The sequence below is a fragment of the Dendrobates tinctorius genome, unplaced genomic scaffold, assembly GCF_039654945.1.
Source record: "Dendrobates tinctorius isolate UK_male_01 unplaced genomic scaffold, ASM3965494v1 ptg000093l, whole genome shotgun sequence".
NCBI classification, from domain to species: domain Eukaryota; kingdom Metazoa; phylum Chordata; class Amphibia; order Anura; family Dendrobatidae; genus Dendrobates; species Dendrobates tinctorius.
The window spans coordinates 343,832-369,604 of record NW_027361761.1 but is presented as its reverse complement, the minus strand read 5'-3'; the positions used below and the strand labels follow the sequence as shown (position 1 = coordinate 369,604).

General features: G+C 48.4%; 1 protein-coding gene across 1 annotated transcript in view; it reads left to right on the top strand.

Annotated features, from left to right (window-relative positions):
- The window catches only part of FBXO16 (F-box protein 16), a 73,710-nt gene that overhangs the window by 24,021 nt on the left and 23,916 nt on the right, over nucleotides 1-25,773 (top strand). Inside the window, exons 4-7 of the mRNA XM_073586337.1 lie at nucleotides 7,772-7,978; nucleotides 20,080-20,244; nucleotides 20,324-20,541; nucleotides 23,933-24,035. Of these exons, the coding sequence (XP_073442438.1) occupies nucleotides 7,772-7,978; nucleotides 20,080-20,244; nucleotides 20,324-20,541; nucleotides 23,933-24,035 (693 nt within the window). The remainder of the gene's footprint in view (nucleotides 1-7,771; nucleotides 7,979-20,079; nucleotides 20,245-20,323; nucleotides 20,542-23,932; nucleotides 24,036-25,773) is intronic.

The following is a 25,773-nucleotide window of genomic DNA, read 5'->3' as shown; positions in this document are numbered from 1 at the left end:
CCTCATAATGGTGTTGAAGTCCCAACCGAAGACCACCTGCCGGCTCGTAAAAAGAAAGGGCTTGATCCTCAGGAAGAGACATTTGCGGTCCCACTTGGACTGCGGGCCGTAGATGTTGATGAGCCAGAGCTCTTGTCCCCTCATGAAGACATCTAGGATCAGGCACCTCCCCATTTCCAACTCAGTAACCCGTCGGCATTCAACAGCTGCAGTTTTAAAAAGGACTGCCACCCCGCTATACGGCTCGGCCGCAAGAGACCAGTATGAGGGCCCGCACCTCCACTCCCTCCGTGCTTTATAGATGGCCCCCATGTCTGTTAGTCTGGTCTCTTGCAAGAATAAAATTTCTGCCTCAATCCGGGAGAAAAAATCAAAGGCCGTGAAGCGATTCGCATCTGACTTAATGCTGGCGACATTAATGGACGCCAGCGTCAACGGGGCGAGTTCAGCCATCATGGGTGATCGAGTTGGATGGCCAGTTTCTTCCCTGCCCCGCTATCACCTCCACCTGGGGAGGGGTCAGACACCTTCCTTTTCAGGGAAGCTCCCGACGTGTCCATCCCACCCCCCCCCGGTGTCCTCGCCCCCGGGTTCCAGGTCTGTCCCCCCCTCAGGAGGAACAGTGCCCCCTGAGGGACGGACTCCGCCATCCCCCGAAGGACCCCCCAGTGTTGCCCCCGGCCCAGCACCCTCGTCTTGCAGCTCATCATCTGAACCTCCGAGGGCGCTGAATCGGTTGGAGAGTCTGATCAGAGGGGTGTCAGCGGACCCTTCCGTGTGCACCCTGGTGGTCGGGGGCGACTTTGAAGGCTTGTCAGCCTTCTTCCCCCCGTTTTGCGCTTGGCACGCCTGGTTTTGCCACCTGATGCTGTAGGCTGCTCTCTGACATCCTCGTCAACACTTTCATAACGAGAGGAGTCGTCTGAGTCAGCCGCTTTCTCCTCTCTCTCCATCCTCCTGATCTCCTCACTCACCGCACTCTCCCCCAGGGCCTCAGAGGCTTTGGCCATGGGCCTGGAGGGAGGAGCAGGCATCGCCCCGGTTGCCCGAGGCTCCACCTGTCCCTTACCTCCCTGGCGCTTTTCCTGCCTCCGCTGGTACGCGGGGCCCCTTGCAGCATTGCCCTTCCTCACTGGCCCCTCAGCCCTTCCTCCTCCGCCACCACCTGTCACAGCAGAAGATGCGCCACCGGGGGTTGCGCCCCCATGGTCTCCCCCCACTGGGCCTGCGGCAGCATTAGAGAAAGAGCGAGGGCAGCGGCTGAGAGGGTGACCTAGGTCACCACACAGGTGGCACCGAATATCCTTACACAAGGCGGCCAGGTGACCTTCCCCACCACACAACGCGCACTTCTGCACCTTGCAGTTGGCGCTGAAGTGGGTGGGGTCGCTGCACTTGTGGCAGACCTTCGGTTGCCCCTGGTAGAAGACCAGGATCCTGTCCCTTCCCAGGAACGCCGAGGAAGGGATGTGGGTGACCGTGCCGCCGGAAACCTTCAATTTAACCATGAAGGTCCAGCCCCCCGACCAGATGCCGAACTCGTCCCTGTTCTTTTTTGGGACCTCGGTGACCTCCCCGTAACGGGAAAGCCACGTCATGATGTCCACGCCTGCGAGTGACTCGTTACATGTAACCACGGTCACTCGCTTGACGGAATTTTGGCGAGACACCGCTTGAGCCACGAAGTCTCACCATCCGGGCTCTTCTCGCACCAGCTCGTAATTCGACCAGAAGAGCTCAAGCCCCTCTGGCCGCACGAAGCTGACGTCGAAGAAGCGGGACGCCGAAGGATGTATCAGGGCAAAGATGTCATTCGCCCCGAAGCCCATCTTAAGGAGGAGCTCCACCACCTTGCTCCTAGGTGGACAAGCTTCACTGCCCCCCCACCTAAGACGGACCACATTCCTTCTTGGCGGCCCCTGCCCGGCTGTGGGGAGAGACCAAACAGTCCCTCCCTCCCTTTGATTTTGGAAGGCAGCAAGGCCGTGTCTCTCTATCCAGAAAGACAAGTCCACCATCCTCCCCTCTACCACTATTGATCTATCTCCCCTTTTGAGAGCCTCCAGGAAACGGCGGTGCGAAACGCCGTCCCTGGAGCTCGGAGGCGAGGAGACCCCCCAGGACCACCCCGACCCCCAGCCGCGGCCCCCGCATAATTGCGTTGGGGTCTCGCGGCCGGAGGGGCAGACGGGCCAGCCCTCCCACCACTACCACCACTTGTGCCAGCACCCTCATTCGTCCTCCCAGTCACTCTCCCATTCACTCTTTTATTATTTGCATTCACCCCAGCATTCACTCCAGCACACTCACCCACATTCACAGTAGCACTCACTCCCTCATCCATGTCACTCATATCACCATTCACTTCAGCAAACATCTCAAATATGTCCACTCCGCTTTCGTACTCACTCTCACTCGCACAATTGGTGTACACAGCAACATTATTTACATTTCCTGAACCAGTGCAGTTCCTCTCTTTGCCTGCTGGGGGCCCTGAGCTCTCTTGCTGGGAGCTACTCCAGATCCTGTCCAGGAGCGCCGCTGCCCCTTTAAATGCCTCAGTGCTGATGACATCCTGCAGTCTGCCCTGGCTGGGCCTAGGAGCAACAGCAGCTCCTGGTTTCAGCTCCATTTTTTTTCTTTTCCTGAGTTTTCCTTGCTCTGGGCAGGGACGGCCACTGGCACCGCTCCCTGCCCTGCACTTTTCTTCACCCCCGCCGCCGGCTTGCCAGGGAGCGCCAGAGTCCCCGCACCCTCAGATGAAGGTAGGTGGGCCGGGGACCCCGACAACTCCCCGCCAGCTTTTGGGGGAAGCACAGCATTACTTGGAAGGGTGGGTGGGACAGAGGGCAGCGGGCCCGCCGTGGCCACGCCTCCCCCGCCGGTCGCGGCCACCCCAGGCAGAGCCGCGGCCCCCTGCGAGGCCACGGCCCCCCGGGTGATGCGAGCACAGCGGGCGGAGCCGCGACCGCTGAGGCCACGCCCCCCCCTCCAGTCACAGCCACCACGGGCAGAGCAGCGACCCCTTGCGAGGCCACGCCCCCCCGGGCGACGCAGACGCAGCGGGTGGGACGACGGCCAAGGAGGACATGCCCCGCAACACTCGGGGAGGCCACGCCCCCCTTACGGACCACCGCCGCCACCCTATGCCCACTACCTGAGACGGGCAAGGCCGGCCACTCCCCCTCGTCGCCCAGCGGCGGCGGAGCCCCCTGCACGGACCCCTTTTTGGGTCGACGTGCCGGAGACCCCGCTCTCACCACAGGCGCCGACATGGCAGCGACCAGCACTTTCCACCGCCTCAGATGCTGCTTGATGTTCTGTTCGCCCTTCCTAGGCTTCTGGACCACCACTAGCGATCCAGACTTAGCGGATCCGTACGTGGGGGGTCCAGAAGCACCAGCACTCGCCGCCGGAGGTGCGGCCCTGGCTTTACCAACTTTACCTGGTGCCAGGCCAGCCCCCCCTGCCACCGAGGGCTGAGCCCGGACACCACCACCACCACAACCAGCACCGACCTCCATGTCGCTGCCCTGGTCTGAACTGTCACCAGATGCGACAGTCAGGTCACAACAGTCATCTCTCTCCCCGCTCCCTCGCTGCGGACCCACCACAGGGCCCGAGCCGGGGTGGGTAGCGGGTTCCACACAGCGCGACAGAGGGGCCCCGGGAAGAGGAGCAAAAACCAGTTGTTCCTCCACGCCTTCAGAGGCCTTACGCCTGCGCCTCCTGTTTCTCCTCTTCCCGGTTGCCTCATCCTCCGGGCAGACTTCATACCCAAACAACAGCGTGCCAAACCGTGCTGGGGATTCCGTCTGCCGTACTTGTTTAAGGATGAGGCAGCCCCACTCAGAACTACTCCCGCTCCCTCCATCCTCCCCCTCGCTCCCGCATTCCTCCGCGTTACTGGAGTCTAGCGGGAGGGCCACCTGCTCGGGGGCTATCCCACTGCATGTTACCTGGCTCACGCTGGTGTCCGCCAGGTCTTCAGGTGGAGGTGGCCCGGGTGTGGTGTGGGCGCCATCCTGCTCTTCCTCCTCCTCGCTTTCCTCCACCTGGATGGGGACTCCTGACCCCCCAGGAGACCCACCGGCCATGGCCCTGAACCGGTCCTCGTTCTGCAGCTTTTCCTGGAAGGGGCCGCTGCCGGCCATGATGGAACTTCGCCGGTCCTCCAGGGCCCGAATCTCCCCTTTCAGCCGCTTGACCGTGGCGGTGACCTCCGCTCTCTTTGAGGCAGGGAGCCTGTTTTTACTGATGACCCGGGCTCCCTCCAACTCCCCCCCGGAGTCTCCTGAGCTGCTTGCCGGCCTCCTCGTACTCGGAGAGGTGGGCATGGATGCGGGAGGCGTAGGTGGTAGCCGGCTCTCCCGCAACCTTGGAGCCCCAGATGTTAAGGGGGGGCCCCGCCTCACCTCTGCCGGCTGCTGCACCTCCGGGGGAAGGGCCCGCCACAGCCTTCACTTCAGGGGTCCCGGACCCTGGAGCCTTGCGGCCCCCTGGGGTCCGCTTTTTCCCCATCCCTGGGACTGGCTGGCTGTGCCCTGGGCCTCCTGGTTGTGGATGAGGCCCCCCACCCCCAGCTGGCTTGCCGGGGGGTGGGAGCCAGGGGCACAGCCCCGGCGCTCAGTCCCAGGGAGAGTCCTCTTTCCTGGGAAGGGGGCAGATGGAAAGTCCTTGCAGGAAAAACCTCCCTTCCCAGGAGCTTAGCAAAACCCCAGCCTGCAGACGCTCAGCTGCGATGCTCCTCCTCTTCCTGGGCGTGTACAGGGCTGCACTCAGTATGCTGCTGGTGCAGTCACTGTGTACAGACATTACATTACTGATCCTGAGTTACATCCTGTATTATACTCCAGAGCTGCACTCACTATTCTGCTGGTGCAGTCACTGTGTTCATACATTACATTACTGATCCTGAGTTACATCCTGTATTATACCCCAGAGCTGCACTCACTATTCTGCTGGTGCAGTCACTGTGTACATACATTACATTACTGATCCTGAGTTACATCCTGTATTATACTCCAGAGCTGCGCTCACTTTTCTGCTGGTGGGGTCTTTATGTAAATACAATGTATGTACTGACATTAGATAAGCTTTTAGTAGTGTGCCTGATGACAAACATGTTGACTGTTCCCAGTGGCAATTTTGAGAATTACGTTTTATCTTTTTATGGAGATGAATTCTATATGTAAACCGTGTAATGGTGACGATAGTGAATATACCGTACATTTTCAGCACAGACGGAGAATACCGCCAGCTCCTGAACACACAGGTCTGACGCTGTATGGTGGCACACTGTGTAATTATTTCCTGTATAGACCCAAACTCAGCAGAGGGCAATGATAAAATGTGGAGGTGAGGAATCTGAGAGCTAACAGGAAAGAAGCGTAATATAGTTATAGACAGTTAGGTCCAGAATTATTTGTGATTTCAGCTCTGCAGGCCACTATTTTTTATGTAAAATGAAACTGCTTGTGAAATTTGGCTCAAAGTGCTGAGATCTGATGAAGCCTCGGCCTTTGAGAATGTTCCACTTCATGGGAGTAAATAGAAAGGGTTCACCACAAGGTGCAAACCATTAATCAGCCTGAAAAATAGAAAGGCCTTATTAGACTTTGCCAAAAATACATCTAAAGAAGCCGCCAGGTGTGGTTTACACCTTGTGGTGAACCCTCTGTATTTGCTCTTATGAAGTCTTCTCTTCATGATAGACTTAGTGAAACACCGACTTCCTGGAGATTGTTCTTCACTTGGGTGGATGTTGTGACGGAGTTTTTCTTCACCGCGGAAAGGATTCTGCCATCATCCACCACTGTTGTCTTTCGTGGACGTCCAGGACTTTTTGAGTTCCCAAACTCACCAATGTCCTGTTGATTTGGCCGCTCTTTAGCTTTCTGCTGTCTTATGGATTTTTTTTTCAGCCTAATGATGGTCTGTTTCCCTTCCATTGAGAGCTCCTTTGACCGCATTTTTTGGGTTCACAGCAACAGTGTCCAAATGCAAATGCCACGCCTGGGAATCAGCTTCAGACCATTTAGTGGATTAATTGATGATGGATTAATGAGGGAATAGCCTGTGCAGCCCATTAATAAGCTTTAGAGATAATTATCCAATTACTTTAAAGTACATTTAAAAAGAGGCAGCTGCATATTAACGAGCTGTAAGTCCTAATCCCTTCCTCCAATTAGGATGTGAGTAGCCTCTAAGTAAAGCTGAGAGGTGACGTTTCTCCCCCCCCCCAGATGGAATGTACAACTTAAAATACGTTTTAGTAAAAAGCAAAAATCTTGTGTCACCGTCCAAATATTTCTGGACCTAACTGTATACATACATAACATTTAGGTGTCATTAGCCGCCAGTACCTGGACACTCTATAGTCTGGAAATCCAGTGTTGATGCCGGTTTGTCGGATGTTTTCGGCACGACTAGTTATAATCCGTTCATCTCCCTGGAGAATCCCATCACTTAGTAAAGTTCTTCTTTTCAGCTCCTTCTAGAGCCGAGCAAACATTTGTCCAGCCCAGGTGTCGGGATGGGAGGCACTGACCAGAGGATGATGGAGGAGGTCCCCCATACATGGTGGACAGGCACTTAAAGGGGATGTCCACCAGCCGGGTTAGGTTACCTAAAAAGACTGAATACTTTTCGTAGTTGATGGTTTGTTACAATGTATCAGTGCAGGTAATCCGCTGTGAAATGACAGGACTGAGATCTGAGACACGGCCCACAGAGAGACACGAAAATCAGTGACTTTTTGGCACCAGTTCTGTGGTGTAAAATGGCCAGTGGAAAGCCCTATAAAAGTTTTGGGAATGTTGCAGTTCCGCAAAGCTGATCCTTCTCTGCCCGATAATCATCTCTCAGGTGTCCCCCCGTATACAGTACATTAGATTGACTAATAGCCCCCAGTGAAACTGGCGGATTTAACATTAATCAGATTTATTCAAAAATTATTTTATGTTTCACCCTCAATTTTCCCTGAACGCAGATCCTCTCTGTCTCAGCCCTTTGGCAATTCCAGTATATAGAAATAAGAGGTTCTGCAGCGCCGGGCACTGAGTCTGGAGTTATAGGTCTGATTGATGCCCCATTACAGAAAGTAATCTGAGATCTGATGACCTGTGTACACAGGCTATGGCCCTGACACCTGCACAATGGTCTCCTATTGCGTGGAGTCTTTGATGTACTAACCAGGACCCCCATCCATCAATCAGCCCCTTCCCTTGCCCCCACCTTAATTAATCTCCATTACATGAAACCGTAATTAGAAACTTTTCAAAAAGCATGGTAGACTTTAATAAGATCGTTGGCTTCAGGTTCATTGCCTTGTTGGGCCCATACGGGGGGAAGACATAAAATTGGTGGCACCTGGACAGCTTCACAGGGGACCTAATGGAAAAGGGGGCCACTACCACCTCCAAAGCAGGTGGGATTGTGCATCATGATGAGCTATTGGACTGCAAGGGATCCATGTTTTTGCACAGCAGCCCTTCTAACTGTGTCCCTTCCTGGGCCCATACCTGTATACAGCTATCCACAGGTCATGTCCTTAATTCCTGTGCTGAGGATTTCAATCTACAAAAGTTATGTTGGATTTGCAGTAGTGCTGTAAAGTGCATTGTTTCAAGAGGAAACGCCATTGAGGGGACATGCCACCAGGGTCCAATCGTTGCGACCCCTTCCTCTTCTGACATCTCCCCATTCTTTCTCCGAAGCTAGCATTTTCTACCCATAAGTAATTCTGCCATTTTTTTCCTTCCATTCTCAGTTTGACAAATGGTCGGACGCTCAGAGACGCCGCGTCCTGTGCGACCTGTTGGAGCGATGCAGCGTGTCGCAGCTTCGATTCTGTAGCACCCATCTCCAGGAGAAAGCCCCCCGAGACGCTGTGGATTTCAGCACGGTGCTCCCGAGAGTGCTCAGCCTCTACATCTTCTCCTTCCTGGATCCTCGCAGCCTCTGCCGCTGCTCACAGGTGGGCACACAGTGTGTATTATATATGCAGCTCCCGCCCACGCGGAGCCTGGCACAGTCCAATCCAGTATTAAAAAGGAACCGGTCATTTCCCGAGTAGTCATGGAATAGTCCCGAGAGACGAGTAAGGGACACTGCAATGACCCCGTAAGGTGCCTATTGGGGGTAGACCACGAATAGCAGCTTGCGGCTTCATACAGAGATGGGATGTCAAATTCAAATACACAGTGGCCAAATTAAAAGCTCGGACAAAGTCAGGGCCAACCATGATATTTATTAATAATGTCTACAGTTGAGGAAGTTTTTCCTGATCATCAAATATAACGATTAACTTTTTCTTATGGAAACAAATGTAAAGGCGTCGTCCCACAAAGTACAATTTAATGAATAGATCTTAGAATGAATTATTGGAATAATATCATATATTATGTAAGAGGATTAAAAAGCAGATGGCTCAATGGCCTAATATAAATATGTAGTAAAAAAGGATGAAAAAGCTTGAATAATACAGATAATAAAGTATGATGAAAACACAAGTGCCCCCAAATTCCTCCACAGTATTTTCTGCACGCACGGTAACATGACTCTCTGTACCCCGCTCCCTCAATCCCCCCAATAAAGAATGGTGACCCCATCACAGTTTTACAGCTGTAATCCTAGCCACAAAAAGTGCTCCATGTCATGATCCAGTGTTGGATCTGGCGGTATTAAAAGCACAAAGTGAGCTTTTTTTACTTTGGTTGAGTTCAAAGGTGTTTTGACTGTCCCCGGTGGTGGTTAGCGGTATCACACCATAGGTTTAGGTCAATGTTCACTTAATTAGGGATCAGGTGTGACTCCCTATAAAGGTGTGCTTAGGGGGTTCACTCACCGCTGGTGATATTTCTTTCTGAGTTGTTGGAGAGCCTGGTGGAAGGATGGAGCGGGATAGGAGTCCTGCGCAGTCAGCCAGAGAGGATGAGTGCCAGCTAATGGTGTCTGCAGGAAGGACTGGCATGGCTTGGTGGAGTCGCAGTTTATGGTGTCGGCGGGAAGTGCGGGCATGGCTTAGAGGAGTGGCGACTAGGAAGAGAGTTGCACTCAGCATGTTCGACTTGGTTGCTGAGAACTGGACTCGAGCATGCTTGGATTCTTGGCAGAGGCTGGACTCATCTTGGGACTCTGTGTACTGGACTGCTGCAAGTGGTGATGGACTCTGCTCCCAGGCTGCACGATGGTGACGGATCCAGTTATGTGATGGATCAGGGTGGAGGAGAAGATGCACACAGGTGGTGGGCTCTGTTGGTAGGAGCGCACGCAACAGAGCAAAGATAAGTGGTGTTTCCCCTGTATTGTCTCTTTCCTCATGTGTGTTATTTGTGCAGTGGTGGGATTAGTCTCCGCACCGACCCATTCCCTAGTGAGGGTTTAGGGTCAGAGCGAGCAAGGGCGTTAAGGTACGCGTGCGGCGACAGGTGCGGAGCCTGTTTAGGGAATGTGAGGAGTGTAGGGACACTGGCTCAGGGGAGTGCAGGAGGTCTCCTTTTCCCCATTCCCTATCGCAGGGCCCACCATTGTTAAAGTTACCCAGGTTCCCCCCTTATTATTTAAATGCGCCTTACTGGAGGCGGGGTTTCCAGATATATGTATGCATGGCGTGTAATACCTAAATCCGCCAGGTGGAGGCGGCGTATCCACCTGCACGCTTTATTATTTAAATGCGCCCCACTGGAGGCGGTGTATCCAGGGTCACGTGTGTTATGGGTTCGCCTTGCGGTATCATCTGCGTCCCGACACACGTGACCGTGACATTATCACAGGCCATACAGTTTTTTTTTTCTGGTGAGCTTTGGCCATGTGGAGACCACTGAGTTATTGCTGCCGGGCCTCACTGAGGTGAGTGGGGAGCGGCATGGTGTGTTAGAGCCGCTGCAGCAGCAGTTATCACGGTCTGGGGCCTCTACTCAGATAACCAGGAAATCAAAAATGGCGGCTGCGGTCTGGCAAAAGCCCCTAGAGTCGCTGCTGGGGAGCGGGACTTGCTCATGCACGGGGAGGTACCCAGGCAGGTGGGAGGAATGGTGCCCCACGGAGCTGCCTGGCATTCCCCTAGGTGAAGGGGTACGTCCCTGTAGTGAGCTGACTAGGTGTGTAGTCGCTGCTGGGGAGCGGGACTTGCTCTCGCACGGGGAGGTACCCAGGCAGGTGGGAGGAATGGTGCCCCACGGAGCTGCCTGGCATTCCCCGAGGTGAAGGGGTACGTCCCTGTGGTGAGCAGATTGGTGAATAGTCCGCGGGGCTCATGCCAAATCTTCGATGCCGCCCCTCCTGGTCGTGTGGAGGCGACCAGCGAGTATATATATTTTCCTCCATATTCCTGCGGCTATGGTACTAAATCCCCCTAGAGTCGCTGCTGGGGAGCAGGACGGGTTCATGCAGGCGGGCGCACCCAGGCAGGTGGGAGGAATGGTGCCCCACGGAGCTGCCTGGTATTCCCCGAGGTGAAGGGGTACGCCCCTGTGGTGAGCTGACTGGTGTGATAGTCCGCGGGGTTTTACGCCAAATCTTCTATGCCATCGAAGAAGCCGCCCTCCTGGTCGTGTGGAGGCGACCAGCGAGAGTATATTTCCTCCATTTCCCGGTCCCCTTCTCCTCCTGATGTGTGCAGCAGGTGTGCTGCGGGGGAGTAGGGACAAATCTCTACCCTCGCCATTAGCCAACCCTAGGAGGCGCAGTCCTCATGGTGAAAGGGTTGGAGGGTGGTGTCCCTTGGTGAATAGTGGGGGTGTGAGTGTGGTGTCACAGGGGGACGCCTCGGTCAAGTCCAGAGTGAGTTCACCAAAAAATGACAAATGTATGTGTGCAATAAACGTTCAGGTCCGGACCTGTGTGTGGACGAGCATGTATGTGTGCCACCAAAAAACATCTTGTGGAAATGTGTTGTGGAGTCTGATCAGCTCTGAGCAAACCTAAACATACATTAACTCATTCCCCAGGTCGGCGCTGTGGAGATGAGTGGTGCCTCCAAAAGGAACACATATTGCCAATATCAGCGGTGTTTGTCATAAACCTGAAGTGTCAGGGAATGGTGGGGTGAACTCAGGGTCTGGGCATCCCCGCTGTAGGTGTTTCCCTAATGAGGGGTGGTCTTGAGGGTCCAGAGGCCCCTCATTAAGGAGGGGGTACTGTCATGATCCAGTGTTGGATCTGGCGGTATTAAAAGCACAAAGTGAACTTTTTTTACTTTGGTTGAGTTCAAAGGTGTTTTGACTGTCCCCGGTGGTGGTTAGCGGTATCGCACCATAGGTTTAGGTTAATGTTCACTTAATTAGGGATCAGGTGTGACTCCCTATAAAGGTGTGCTTAGGGGGTTCACTCACCGCTGGTGATATTTCTTTCTGAGTTGTTGGAGAACCTGGTGGAAGGATAGAGCGGGATAGGAGTCCTGCGCAGTCAGCCAGAGAGGATGAGTGCCAGCTAATGGTGTCTGCAGGAAGGACTGGCATGGCTTGGTGGAGTCGCAGTTTATGGTGTCGGCGGGAAGTGCGGGCATGGCTTAGAGGAGTGGCGACTAGGAAGAGAGTTGCACTCAGCATGTTCGACTTGGTTGCTGAGAACTGGACTCGAGCATGCTTGGATTCTTGGCAGAGGCTGGACTCATCTTGGGACTCTGTGTACTGGACTGCTGCAAGTGGTGATGGACTCTGCTCCCAGGCTGCACGATGGTGACGGATCCAGTTATGTGATGGATCAGGGTGGAGGAGAAGATGCACACAGGTGGTGGGCTCTGTTGGTAGGAGCGCACGCAACAGAGCAAAGATAAGTGGTGTTTCCCCTGTATTGTCTCTTTCCTCATGTGTGTTGTTAGTGCAGTGGTGGGATTAGTCTCCGCACCGACCCATTCCCTAGTGAGGGTTTAGGGTCAGAGCGAGCAAGGGCGTTAAGGTACGCGTGCGGCGACAGGTGCGGAGCCTGTTTAGGGAATGTGAGGAGTGTAGGGACACTGGCTCAGGGGAGTGCAGGAGGTCTCCTTTTCCCCATTCCCTATCGCAGGGCCCACCATTGTTAAAGTTACCCAGGTTCCCCCCTTATTATTTAAATGCGCCTTACTGGAGGCGGGGTTTCCAGATATATGTATGCATGGCGTGTAATACCTAAATCCGCCAGGTGGAGGCGGCGTATCCACCTGCACGCTTTATTATTTAAATTCGCCCCACTGGAGGCGGTGTATCCAGGGTCACGTGTGTTATAGGTTCGCCTTGCGACATCATCTGCGTCCTGACACACGTGACCGTGACACTCCATATACTATAATGGCCCCAAGTAGTCCTCCATACAGTATAACAGGGCCCTGCATTGCCTTCCATATACTATAATGGCCCCACATGGTGCTCCATACAGCATAATGGCCCCACATAGTGCTCCATACAGTATAATGGCCATACAGTATAATGGCCTCTATACAGAATAATGGCCTCACATAGTGCTCCATACAGTATAATGGCCATGAAAAGTGCTCCATACAGGATAATGGGCACCACATAATGCCCCATATAGTATAATGGCCCCACATAGTTTTCCATAAAGTATAATGGCCCCACATAGTGCTTCATACAGTATAATGGCCCCACATAGTGCTCCATACAGTATAATGCGCACCATATAGTGCTCCATATAGTAGAATGTCTCCACATAGTTCTCCATACAATATAATGGCCCCACATAGTGCTCCTTACAGTATAATGGCCCCACATAGTGCTCCTTACAGTATAATGGCCCCACATAGTGCTCCATACAGTATAATGGCCCCACATAGTGCTCCCTACAGTATAATGGCCCCACATAGTGCTCCATACAGTATAATGCGCACCATATAGTGCTCCATATAGTAGAATGTCTCCACATAGTTCTCCATACAATATAATGGCCCCACATAGTGCTCCATACAGTATAATGGCCCCACATACTGCCCCATACAGTATAATGGCCCCACATACTGCCCCATACAGTATAATGGCCCCACATACTGCCCCATACAGTATAATGGCCCCACATACTGCCCCATACAGTATAATGGCCCAACATAGTGCTCCATACAGTATAATGGCCCCACATAGTGCTCCATACAGTATAATGGCCCCACATAGTGCTCCATACAGTATAATGGCCCCACATAGTGCTCCATACAGTATAATGGCCCCACATAGTGCTCTATACAGTATAATGGCCCCACATAGTGCTCCATACAGTATAATGGCCCTACATAGTGCTCCATACAGTATAATGGCCCCACATAGTGCTCCCTACAGTATAATGGCCCCACATAGTGCTCCCTACAGTATAATGGCCCCACATAGTGCTCCCTACAGTATAATGGCCCCACATAGTGCTCCCTACAGTATAATGGCCCCACATAGTGCTCCCTACAGTATAATGGCCCCACATAGTGCTCCCTACAGTATAATGGCCCCAGATCGTGCTCCATACAGTATAATGGTCCCACATAGTGCTCCATACAGTATAATGGCCCCACATAGTGCTCCATACAGTATAATGCGCACCATATAGTGCTCCATATAGTAGAATGTCTCCACATAGTTCTCCATACAATATAATGGCCCCACATAGTGCTCCATACAGTATAATGGCCCCACATAGTGCTCCATACAGTATAATGGCCCCACATAGTGCTCCATACAGTATAATGGCCCCACATAGTGCTCCATACAGTATAATGGCCCCACATAGTGCTCCATACAGTATAATGGCCCCACATAGTGCTCTATACAGTATAATGGCCCCACATAGTGCTCCATACAGTATAATGGCCCCACATAGTGCTCCATACAGTATAATGGCCCCACATAGTGCTCCATACAGTATAATGGCCCCACATAGTGCTCCATACAGTATAATGGCCCCACATAGTGCTCCATACAGTATAATGGCTCTACATAGTGCTCCATACAGTATAATGGCCCCACATAGTGCTCCATACAGTATAATGGCCCCACATAGTGCTCCATACAGTATAATGGCCCCACATAGTGCTCCATACAGTATAATGGCCCTACATAGTGCTCCATACAGTATAATGACCCCACATAGTGCTCCATACAGTATAATGGCCCCACATAGTGCTCCATACAGTATAATGGCCCCACATAGTGCTCCATACAGTATAATGGCCCCACATAGTGCTCCATACAGTATAATGGCCCCACATAGTGCTCCATACAGTATAATGGCCCCACATAGTGCTCCATACAGTATAATGGCCCCACATAGTGCTCCATACAGTATAATGGCCCCACATAGTGCTCCATACAGTATAATGGCCCCACATAGTGCTCCATACAGTATAATGGCCCCACATAGTGCTCCATACAGTATAATGGCCCCACATAGTGCTCCATACAGTATAATGGCCCCACATAGTGCTCCATACAGTATAATGCGCACCATATAGTGCTCCATATAGTAGAATGTCTCCACATAGTTCTCCATACAGTATAATGGCCCCACATACTGCCCCATACAGTATAATGGCCCCACATACTGCCCCATACAGTATAATGGCCCCACATACTGCCCCATACAGTATAATGGCCCCACATACTGCCCCATACAGTATAATGGCCCCACATACTGCCCCATACAGTATAATGGCCCCACATAGTGCTCCATACAGTATAATGGCCCCACATAGTGCTCCATACAGTATAATGGCCCCACATAGTGCTCCCTATAGTATAATGGCCCCACATAGTGCTCCCTACAGTATAATGGCCCCACATAGTGCTCCCTACAGTATAATGGCCCCACATAGTGCTCCCTACAGTATAATGGCCCCACATAGTGCTCCCTACAGTATAATGGCCCCAGATCGTGCTCCATACAGTATAATGGTCCCACATAGTGCTCCATACAGTATAATGGCCCCACATAGTGCTCCATACAGTATAATGCGCACCATATAGTGCTCCATATAGTAGAATGTCTCCACATAGTTCTCCATACAATATAATGGCCCCACATAGTGCTCCATACAGTATAATGGCCCCACATAGTGCTCCATACAGTATAATGGCCCCACATAGTGCTCCATACAGTATAATGGCCCCACATAGTGCTCCATACAGTATAATGGCCCCACATAGTGCTCTATACAGTATAATGGCCCCACATAGTGCTCCATACAGTATAATGGCCCTACATAGTGCTCCATACAGTATAATGACCCCACATAGTGCTCCATACAGTATAATGGCCCCACATAGTGCTCACTACAGTATAATGGCCCCACATAGTGCTCCCTACAGTATAATGGCCCCACATAGTGCTCCCTACAGTATAATGGCCCCACATAGTGCTCCCTACAGTATAATGGCCCCACATAGTGCTCCCTACAGTATAATGGCCCCAGATCGTGCTCCATACAGTATAATGGTCCCACATAGTGCTCCATACAGTATAATGGCCCCACATAGTGCTCCATACAGTATAATGCGCACCATATAGTGCTCCATATAGTAGAATGTCTCCACATAGTTCTCCATACAATATAATGGCCCCACATAGTGCTCCATACAGTATAATGGCCCCACATAGTGCTCCATACAGTATAATGGCCCCACATAGTGCTCCATACAGTATAATGGCCCCACATAGTGCTCCATACAGTATAATGGCCCCACATAGTGCTCCATACAGTATAATGGCCCCACATAGTGCTCTATACAGTATAATGGCCCCACATAGTGCTCCATACAGTATAATGGCCCTACATAGTGCTCCATACAGTATAATGACCCCACATAGTGCTCCATACAGTATAATGGCCCCACATAGTGCTCCATACAGTATAATGGCCCCACATAGTGCTCCATACAGTATAATGGCCCCACAGTCTCCATACAGTATAATGGCTCTACATAGTGCTCCATACAGTATAATGGCCCCACATAGTGCTCCATACAGTATAATGGCCCCACATAGTGCTCCATACAGTATAATGGCCCCACATAGTGCTCCATACAGTATAATGCCCCTACATAGTGCTCCATACAGTATAATGACCCCACATAGTGCTCCATACAGTATAATGGCCCCCCATAGTGCTCCATACAGTATAATGGCCCCACATAGTGCTCCATACAGTATAATGGCCCCACATAGTGCTCCATACAGTATAATGGCCCCACATAGTGCTCCATACAGTATAATGGCCCCACAGTCTCCATACAGTATAATGGCCCCACATAGTGCTCCATACAGTATAATGGCCCCACATAGTGCTCCATACAGTATAATGGCCCCACATAGTGCTCCATACAGTATAATGGCCCCACATAGTGCTCCATACAGTATAATGGCCCCACATAGTGCTCCATACAGTATAATGGCCCCACATAGTGCTCCATACAGTATAATGACCCCACATAGTGCTCCATACAGTATAATGGCCCCACAGTCTCCATACAGTGTAATGGCCCCACATAGTGCTCCATACAGTATAATGGCCCCACATAGTGCTCCATACAGTATAATGGCCCCACATAGTGCTCCATACAGTATAATGGCCCCACATAGTGCTCCATACAGTTTAATGCGCACCATATAGTGCTCCATATAGTAGAATGTCTCCACATAGTTCTCCATACAATATAATGGCCCCACATAGTGCTCCTTACAGTATAATAGCCCCACATAGTGCTCCATACAGTATAATGGCCCCACATAGTGCTCCATACAGTATAATGGCCCCACAGTCTCCATACAGTATAATGGCTCTACATAGTGCTCCATACAGTATAATGGCCCCACATAGTGCTCCATACAGTATAATGGCCCCACATAGTGCTCCATACAGTATAATGGCCCCACATAGTGCTCCATACAGTATAATGGCCCCACATAGTGCTCCATACAGTATAATGACCCCACATAGTGCTCCATACAGTATAATGGCCCCACAGGCTCCATACAGTATAATGGCCCCACATAGTGCTCCATACAGTATAATGGCCCCACATAGTGCTCCATACAGTATAATGGCCCCACATAGTGCTCCATACAGTATAAAGGCCCCACATAGTGCTCCATACAGTATAATGGCCCCACATAGTGCTCCATACAGTATAAAGGCCCCACATAGTGCTCCATACAGTTTAATGCGCACCATATAGTGCTCCATATAGTAGAATGTCTCCACATAGTTCTCCATACAATATAATGGCCCCACATAGTGCTCCTTACAGTATAATAGCCCCACATAGTGCTCCATACAGTATAATGGCCCCACATAGTGCTCCATACAGTATAATGGCCCCACATAGTGCTCCATACAGTTTAATGCGCACCATATAGTGCTCCATATAGTAGAATGTCTCCACATAGTTCTCCATACAATATAATGGCCCCACATAGTGCTCCTTACAGTATAATAGCCCCACATAGTGCTCCATACAGTATAATGGCCCCACATAGTGCTCCATACAGTATAATGGGCCCACATAGTGCTCCATACAGTATAATGCGCACCATATAGTGCTCCATATAGTAGAATGTCTCCACATAGTTCTCCATACAATATAATGGCCCCACATAGTGCTCCATACAGTATAATGGCCCCACATACTGCCCCATACAGTATAATGGCCCCACATAGTGCTCCATACAGTATAATGGCCCCACATAGTGCTCCATACAGTATAATGGCCCCACATAGTGCTCCATACAGTATAATGGCCCCACATAGTGCTCCATACAGTATAATGGCCCCACATAGTGCTCCATACAGTATAATGGCCCCACATAGTGCTCCATACAGTATAATGGCCCCACATAGTGCTCCCTACAGTATAATGACCCCACATAGTGCTCCCTACAGTATAATGGCCCCACATAGTGCTGCATGCAGTATAATGACCCCACATAGTGCTCCATGCAGTATAATGGCCCCACATAGTGCTCCATACAGTATAATGGCCCCACATAGTGCTCCTTACAGTATAATGGCCCCACATAATGCTCCATACAGTATAATGGCCCCACATAGTGCTCCATACAGTATAATGGCCCCACATAGTGCTCCATACAGTATAATGGCCCTACATAGTGCTCCATACAGTATAATGACCCCACATAGTGCTCCATACAGTATAATGACCCCACATAGTGCTCCATACAGTATAATGGCTCTACATAGTGCTCCATACAGTATAATGGCTCTACATAGTGCTCCATACAGTATAATGGCCCCACATAGTGCTCCATACAGTATAATGGCCCCACAGTCTCCATACAGTATAATGGCCCCACATAGTGCTCCATACAGTATAATGGCCCCACATAGTGCTCCATACAGTATAATGGCCCCACATAGTGCTCCATACAGTATAATGGCCCCACATAGTGCTCCATACAGTATAATGGCCCCACATAGTGCTCCATACAGTATAATGGCCCCACATAGTGCTCCATACAGTATAATGGCCCCACATAGTGCTCCATACAGTATAATGACCCCACATAGTGCTCCATACAGTATAATGGCTCTACATAGTGCTCCATACAGTATAATGGCTCTACATAGTGCTCCATACAGTATAATGGCCCCACATAGTGCTCCATACAGTATAATGGCCCCACATAGTGCTCCATACAGTATAATGGCCCCACATAGTGCTCCATACAGTATAATGGCCCCACATAGTGCTTTATATAGTATAATGGTTCCATATAGTGCTCCATACAGTGTATTAGGCCCCACATAAAAAAAAATAATCCCTTCTGCCCGTTCCCACACTGCTTCGGTCTCTGCATGTTGTCTTCCGATCCTCTGCACATCTCGGTACAGCGGGCGCGTTGTAATGATGTAATTGAGCCGTTGCTCTGAGATGTCAGTCGCAGAGGTGGAATGATGGGAGAGGGACCGTCAGCTGACGCTCCCTCCTCCATCATTGCTTTCAACTGTATCGGCATCTAGGATGCCGATATAGTTAAAGGTGCGATACCAGTTGATAGTGCGATGTTGGGCAGGGGTACCCACCTGGCATTGCAGGCCAAATATACTCACTCACCCTGTGGGCCAGATTTGGCTTGCGGGCTAGAGTTTGATATATGTGATCTAAAGTCAGTGGGAGAATAGATTTGCCAGAGTTTTGCTCCATATTGCCAAAAGTGAATCGCGAAACTTGAGGAATCAGTTCACTTGATGCTAGTTATCCCTTTTCCCTTGAGTGTTGCGCGACCATTGCGACACCCATCATCCGATTGCAGGTGGCCAATAGGTATCCATAGACAGGAGAAAAAAAGTTTTTAAAATATCTATAACAATTAAAGTTTTAATCTGCCCCCCCCCCTTTTTTTTTTTTTTTTTTTTTTTTTACAAGTTTTAAATTCTTCCCCCCCCCCCCCCAATAAAATTATGAAAATGATGCTTGTTTGGTGTGGTTGTAATTGTATAGACCCAGAGAATCAGGGCGTCATAAAAAAAATAATTGCGGAATTGTATTTTTTCCACCCCCCCCCCCCCCTTGTGAATTTTTTCCCCCGATTTTCGTTTGGAAAAATGAGTGGGGTCCTTGAAAAATAAAATAAACCAACCAGACCTCACACAGATGTGCCAACGGTAAAAAGCAAAGTCAAGGCTCCTGGAAAAGATGAACACGGAAAAAAAAGTAATTTTCACCTGGTCATGAGGAATTTTCTGAAGTCCCACAATGTTACAAACGTGAACGATGTCCATGTTCCATGTCCTTGGATATTGATGCATCTTTGGTGATTACTTTTTGGGGCCTGATCTAGTGTAGGTCACTAGTGGAGGGCTAGAGTAGAATATGAAGGAACCTCAGGGGCGGTCTTATATTTCCAGGAAGTCCTTCGATTGGTTCGCTGATCTCTACTATTTTTTAAAGTGGCAGTGCCCTTTAATATAATGTATGGAGGCTATATTAACGGCGCCCCCCAATATAGGGATATGTTCAAACGTCAAATATTTTCCATGCAAATTATACCCTCCAAATTTGTGACAGTTTATAAGTTTTCGAGACCATAGTAGAAAAATCTTCCTCGCTCTCAATGCCAAGCTGACCCGACCTCTCATTTGGTGACATATAGGTAAGCTGGCACTGGAAGAACCTAACAGAACTGGACCAGCTCTGGATGCCAAAATGCCTGCGCTTCGGTTGGTACGTCAATTTTTCCCCCACGCCTTTCGAGCAGGGTGTGTGGAAGAGACAGTACATAGAGATGGTGAAAGAGCTTCACGTGACGAGGCCCAAGGTGCGTAGAGGAAGGCGAGTCCGCCCGGATATTGTAACTATCTGTATAAAACCGTATATCTGATTATCCCCCATTCTAGACTCCCCCGAGGGAAGACTTTGTGGTCATCGATGTGCAGCCAATTGGTAAAGAAGTTATAGATACAAAATACACCTCTCCGTTCTCCCAGAGGTCAATAAAGTTTCAGGAAGGGAAGAAGGAACTCCCACCATGGCGGTCATCTGACAAACACCCCACCGATACCGTCAGATTCAACTACCTGGATAACTTTGCTCCAATGGAGCAAGCGCGTCAGGCGTAAGTCACCTGTGTCCTGATTTGGATTTTTACTTCTAATTAAAATGAATCTGCACCGATGTACAGTGCCTTGAAAAAGTCTACATACCCCTTGAACTTTTCCACATTCTTTCACGTTACACTCACAAACGTAAATGTATTTTAAATCTGAAATTGTGAGTTGTATTTGTATTCAGCCCCTCTGAGTCAGTACTTTGTAGGACCACCTTCGTCTGCCATTACTGCTGCAGTCTTTTGGGGTCTGTCTCTCCAGCTTTGCACTTATGGAGGTGACATTTTGCCCCTTCTCCTTTGCACTCTCGCTCAGTGAGATTGGATGGAGACATCTGTGATCAGCAATTTTCACATCTTGTCACAGATTCTCTGGGATTTAGGTCTGGATGGAGACTGGGCTGTTCTCACAAATATGTGCAAAAACTGTAAAGCGCTGCAGAATGTTAGCGCTATATAAAAATAAAGATTATTATTATTATCCATCTTCCCATCACCTCTGACCAGCTTCCCTGCCCCTGCTGAAGAAAAGCCTCCCCACAGCATGATGCTGCCACCACCATGTGTGACGGTGGGGATGGTGTTTTCAGAGCGATGTACAGGTTTTACCACACATAGTGTTTTGCTTTTAGACCAAAAAGTTCTCCTTTGGCTTCACCTGACCAGATCCCCTTCTTCCACAGGCTCACTGTGTCGCCTACATGGCTTTTTGCAAGCTGTCTTGTGACTTGCTTTCAAAAAGTGGCTTCTTCTTGCCACTCTCACATAATGACCACACTTGTGGAGTATACAACTAATGGTTGTCCTATGGACAGATTCCCCAAACTGAGCTGTGGATCTCTGCTTCTCCTCTAGAGTGACCATGGGCCTCTTATCTAATTATTGCTCTCCTTGCTTGGGATATCAGTTTAGGTGGACGGCCATGTCTTGGTAGGTTTGCAGTTTTGCCATACTCCTTACATTTTTGGATGATGGATTGAGTGCTCCATGACATATATCCAGAGCTTGGGCTATTTTTTTATAGCCTAACCCTGATTTACTCTTACTCTTTTCCACAACTTTATCTCTGACCTGTCTGGTGGGTTCCTTGGTTTTCATGATGTTGTTTGATCCTTGATGTTCTCAAACCTTTGAGGCCTTCACAGAACAGCTGTAGTTACACTGAGAAGAAATTACACCCAGGTGGACTCAGTTTACTAATTATGTGACTTCTGGAGGTGATTGGTCACTCAGAATTTTATCTAGAGGTAATAGACTACAGGGGGCTGCATACAATTGCACCTCACAATTATCAGATTTAGATTATTAAAATAATTAGAAAACCCTGTATTATTTCCTTGTTACTTTGTGTTGGTGTCACATAAAATCCCTATAAAATGCATTTAAGTTTGAGGGTGAAACGTGAGAAAATGTGGAAAAGTTCACTGGGTATGAATACTTTTTCATGGCACTGTACAAAATCATTACAAAACTGATCCTGAGTTACATCCTGTATTATACCCCAGAGCTGCACTCACTATTCCTCTGGTGCAGTCACTGTGTACATACATTACATTACTGATCCTGAGACACATCCTGTATTATACTCCAGAGCTGCACTCACCTGGTGCAGTCACTGTGTACATACATTACATTACTGATCCTGAGTTACATCCTGTATCATACCCCAGCGCTGCACTCACTATTCTGCTGGTGCAGTCACTGTGTACATACATTACATTACTGATTCTGAGTTACATCCTGTATTATACTCCAGAGCTGCACTCACTATTCTGCTGGTGCAGTCACTGTGTACATACATTACATTACTGATCCTGAGTCACATCCTGTGTTATACCCCAGCGCTGCACTCACTATTCTGCTGGTGCAGTCACTGTGTACATACATTACATTACTGATCCTGAGTTACATCCTGTATTATACTCCAGAGCTGCACTCACTATTCTGCTGGTGCAGTCACTGTGTACATACATTACATTACTGATCCTGAGTTACATCCTGTATCATACCCCAGCGCTGCACTCACTATTCTGCTGGTGCAGTCACTGTGTACATACATTACATTACTGATCCTGAGTTACATCCTGTATTATACTCCAGAGCTGCACTCACTATTCTCCTGGTGCAGTCACTGTGTACATACATTACATTACTGATCCTGAGTTACATCCTGTATCATACCCCAGAGCTGCACTCACTATTCTGCTGGTGCAGTCACTGTGTACATACATTACTTTACTAATCCTGAGTTTCCTCCTGTATTATACTCCAGAGCTGCACTCACTATTCTGCTGGTGCAGTCACTGTGTACATACATTACATTACTGATCCTGAGTTACATGCTGTATTATACTTCAGAGCTGCACTCACTATTCTGCTGGTGGGGGAAAGAATGAAATCTGTCAGATGAAGCGGCCTCTCAGGTAGTTGGCAGGATGTAGGTGCATTATTGGATTGTCCCAGGTCCGATGCGGATAGGTGAGGCGCGCCGTGTAATTGATCACTTTGCTCCAATGTGTAACCCACCTCACTACGGTGATGGATTGAAGGTTCTCGTCCGTGACGCTGGAGCTCGACGACCATGTGTGACCAGGACGGGGAGCTCTTCATTGTCTCTGGATCGGAGCTGCTCCGTATCTCCAGGTACAGATGTACGGGGCACCCAGGGTGGGGTGTTACTAATTTTAATGGGTGAAGCCAATGCAGCCCGGTCATAGGGATTTACTACTCATAAGAGCACCCTCTAAAGTCGCCCTTATTTACAGGAGTCTGAGACGAGCGGGCGAGCTCCACGCTGGTTCACAATCCAGTCCCGCAGATCGACGCTGACAGATCAGATTAGGAGGAACGGTAGATCCTGCTTGTTTGCTTTCACAAATCCTGCACCATAAATATTCTTCGACACCCAGGAAACAGCTCGTCATCCTCAAAGACTCGGCGTAAATACCTGCGACTGCCCGATGAAAGACGCGCCATACGGGCAATCCGAGGATTAGTCTTTTCACATTCATTTAAATTCTTTACAGACGTTTCCTTATAATTTCCTGGGAAAGCTGGAGACAATCAGTATGGCAGCTCTCATAGAGGGAATCACCCAGCTTTCCCACCGTCCTGAACGCCCCAGTTTATTTCCTGTGCCTGCGTATTAGCACATTTTTGTACTTTTCTTTACATTCAGCACTAATTTTGTATCACATTTAATGGCTTCTATCTGTCCTTCCTCCCACACTCCGAAGACATACTGATAGGGAATTTAGATTGTGAGCCCCAATGGGGACAGTGATGATAATGAAACTGTAAAGCGCTGTGGAATTAATGGCGCTATATAAATGAGGAACATTAATGAATATGCACCTAAGACCAGCTGTATTCACATATAATTATTCTGTATGTTTTGCAGGCAAAAATCCGTTACTGGGACCACAATCCTTAACAAGCAGAACTTAGAGAAAAAGAAGAGACCAACATCAGCATTTTATAAACTGCGCAAAGCAAAATCACTGGTATGTTGTCTGGTTTTACAAGATCAGTCCATTCACATCTTGCAAGTATCCAGCAACTATAATCCTGTTCTCTATGTACAAGAATGTGACTATTATAATACAGCTCCTATGTACAAGAATATAACTACTATAATACTGCTCCTATGTACAAGAATATAACTACTATAATACTGCCCCTATGTACAAGAATATAACTACTATCATACTGCCCCTAAGTGCAAGAATATAACTACTATAATACTGCTCCTATGTACAAGAATATAACTACTATAATACTGCTCCTATGTACAAGAATATAACTACTATAATACTGCTCCTATGTACAAGAATATAACTACTATAATACTGCCCCTATGTACAAGAATATAACTACTATCATACTGCCCCTAAGTGCAAGAATATAACTACTATAATACTGCACCTATGTACAAGAATATAACTACTATAATACTGCCCCCTATGTACAAAAATATTACTATAATACTGCCCCTATGTACAAGAATATAACTACTATAATACTGCTCCTATGTACAAGAATATAACTACTATAATACTGCTCCTATGTACAAGAATATAACTACTATAATACTACCCCTATGTACAAGAATATAACTACTATAATACTGCTCCTATATACAAGAATATAACTACTATAATACTGCCCCCTATGTACAAGAATATAACTACTATAATACTGCCCCCTATGTACAAGAATATAACTACTATAATACTGCTCCTATATATAAGAATATAACTACTATAATACTGCTCCTATATATAAGAATATAACTACTATAATACTGCCCCTATGTACAAGAATATAACTACTATAATACTGCCCCCTATGTACAAGAATATAACTGCTATAATACTGCTCCTATCTACAAGAATAGAACTACTATAATACTGCCCCTATGTACAAGAATATAACTACTATAATACTACCCCTATGTACAAGAATATAACTACTATAATACTGCTCCTATGTATTAGAATATAACTACTATAATACTGCTCCTATGTATAAGAATATAACTACTATAATACTGCTCCTCTGTATAAGAATATAACTACTATAATACTGCCCCTATGTACAAGAATATAACTACTATAATACTGCTCCTCTGTATAAGAATATAACTACTATAATACTGCCCCTATGTACAAGAATATAACTACTATAATACTGCTCCTATGTATAAGAATATAACTACTATAATACTGCTCCTATGTACAAGAATATAACTACTATAATACTGCTCCTATGTATAAGAATATAACTACTATAATACTGCCCCCTATGTACAGGAATATAACTGCTATAGCACTGCCCCTATGTACAAGAATATAACTACTATAATACTGCTCCTATGTATAAGAATATGACTACTATAATACGGTCCCTATGTACAAGAATATGACTACTATAATACTGCCCCCTATGTACAAGAATATAACTACTATAATACGGTCCCTATGTACAAGAATATGACTACTATAATACTGCTCCTATGTATAAGAATATGACTACTATAATACGGTCCCTATGTACAAGAATATGACTACTATAATACTGCCCCCTATGTACAGGAATATAACTACTATAATACGGTCCCTATGTACAAGAATATAACTACTATAATACTGCCCCTATGTACAAGAATATAACTACTATAATACGGTCCCTATGTACAAGAATATAACTACTATAATACTGCCCCTATGTACAAGAATATAA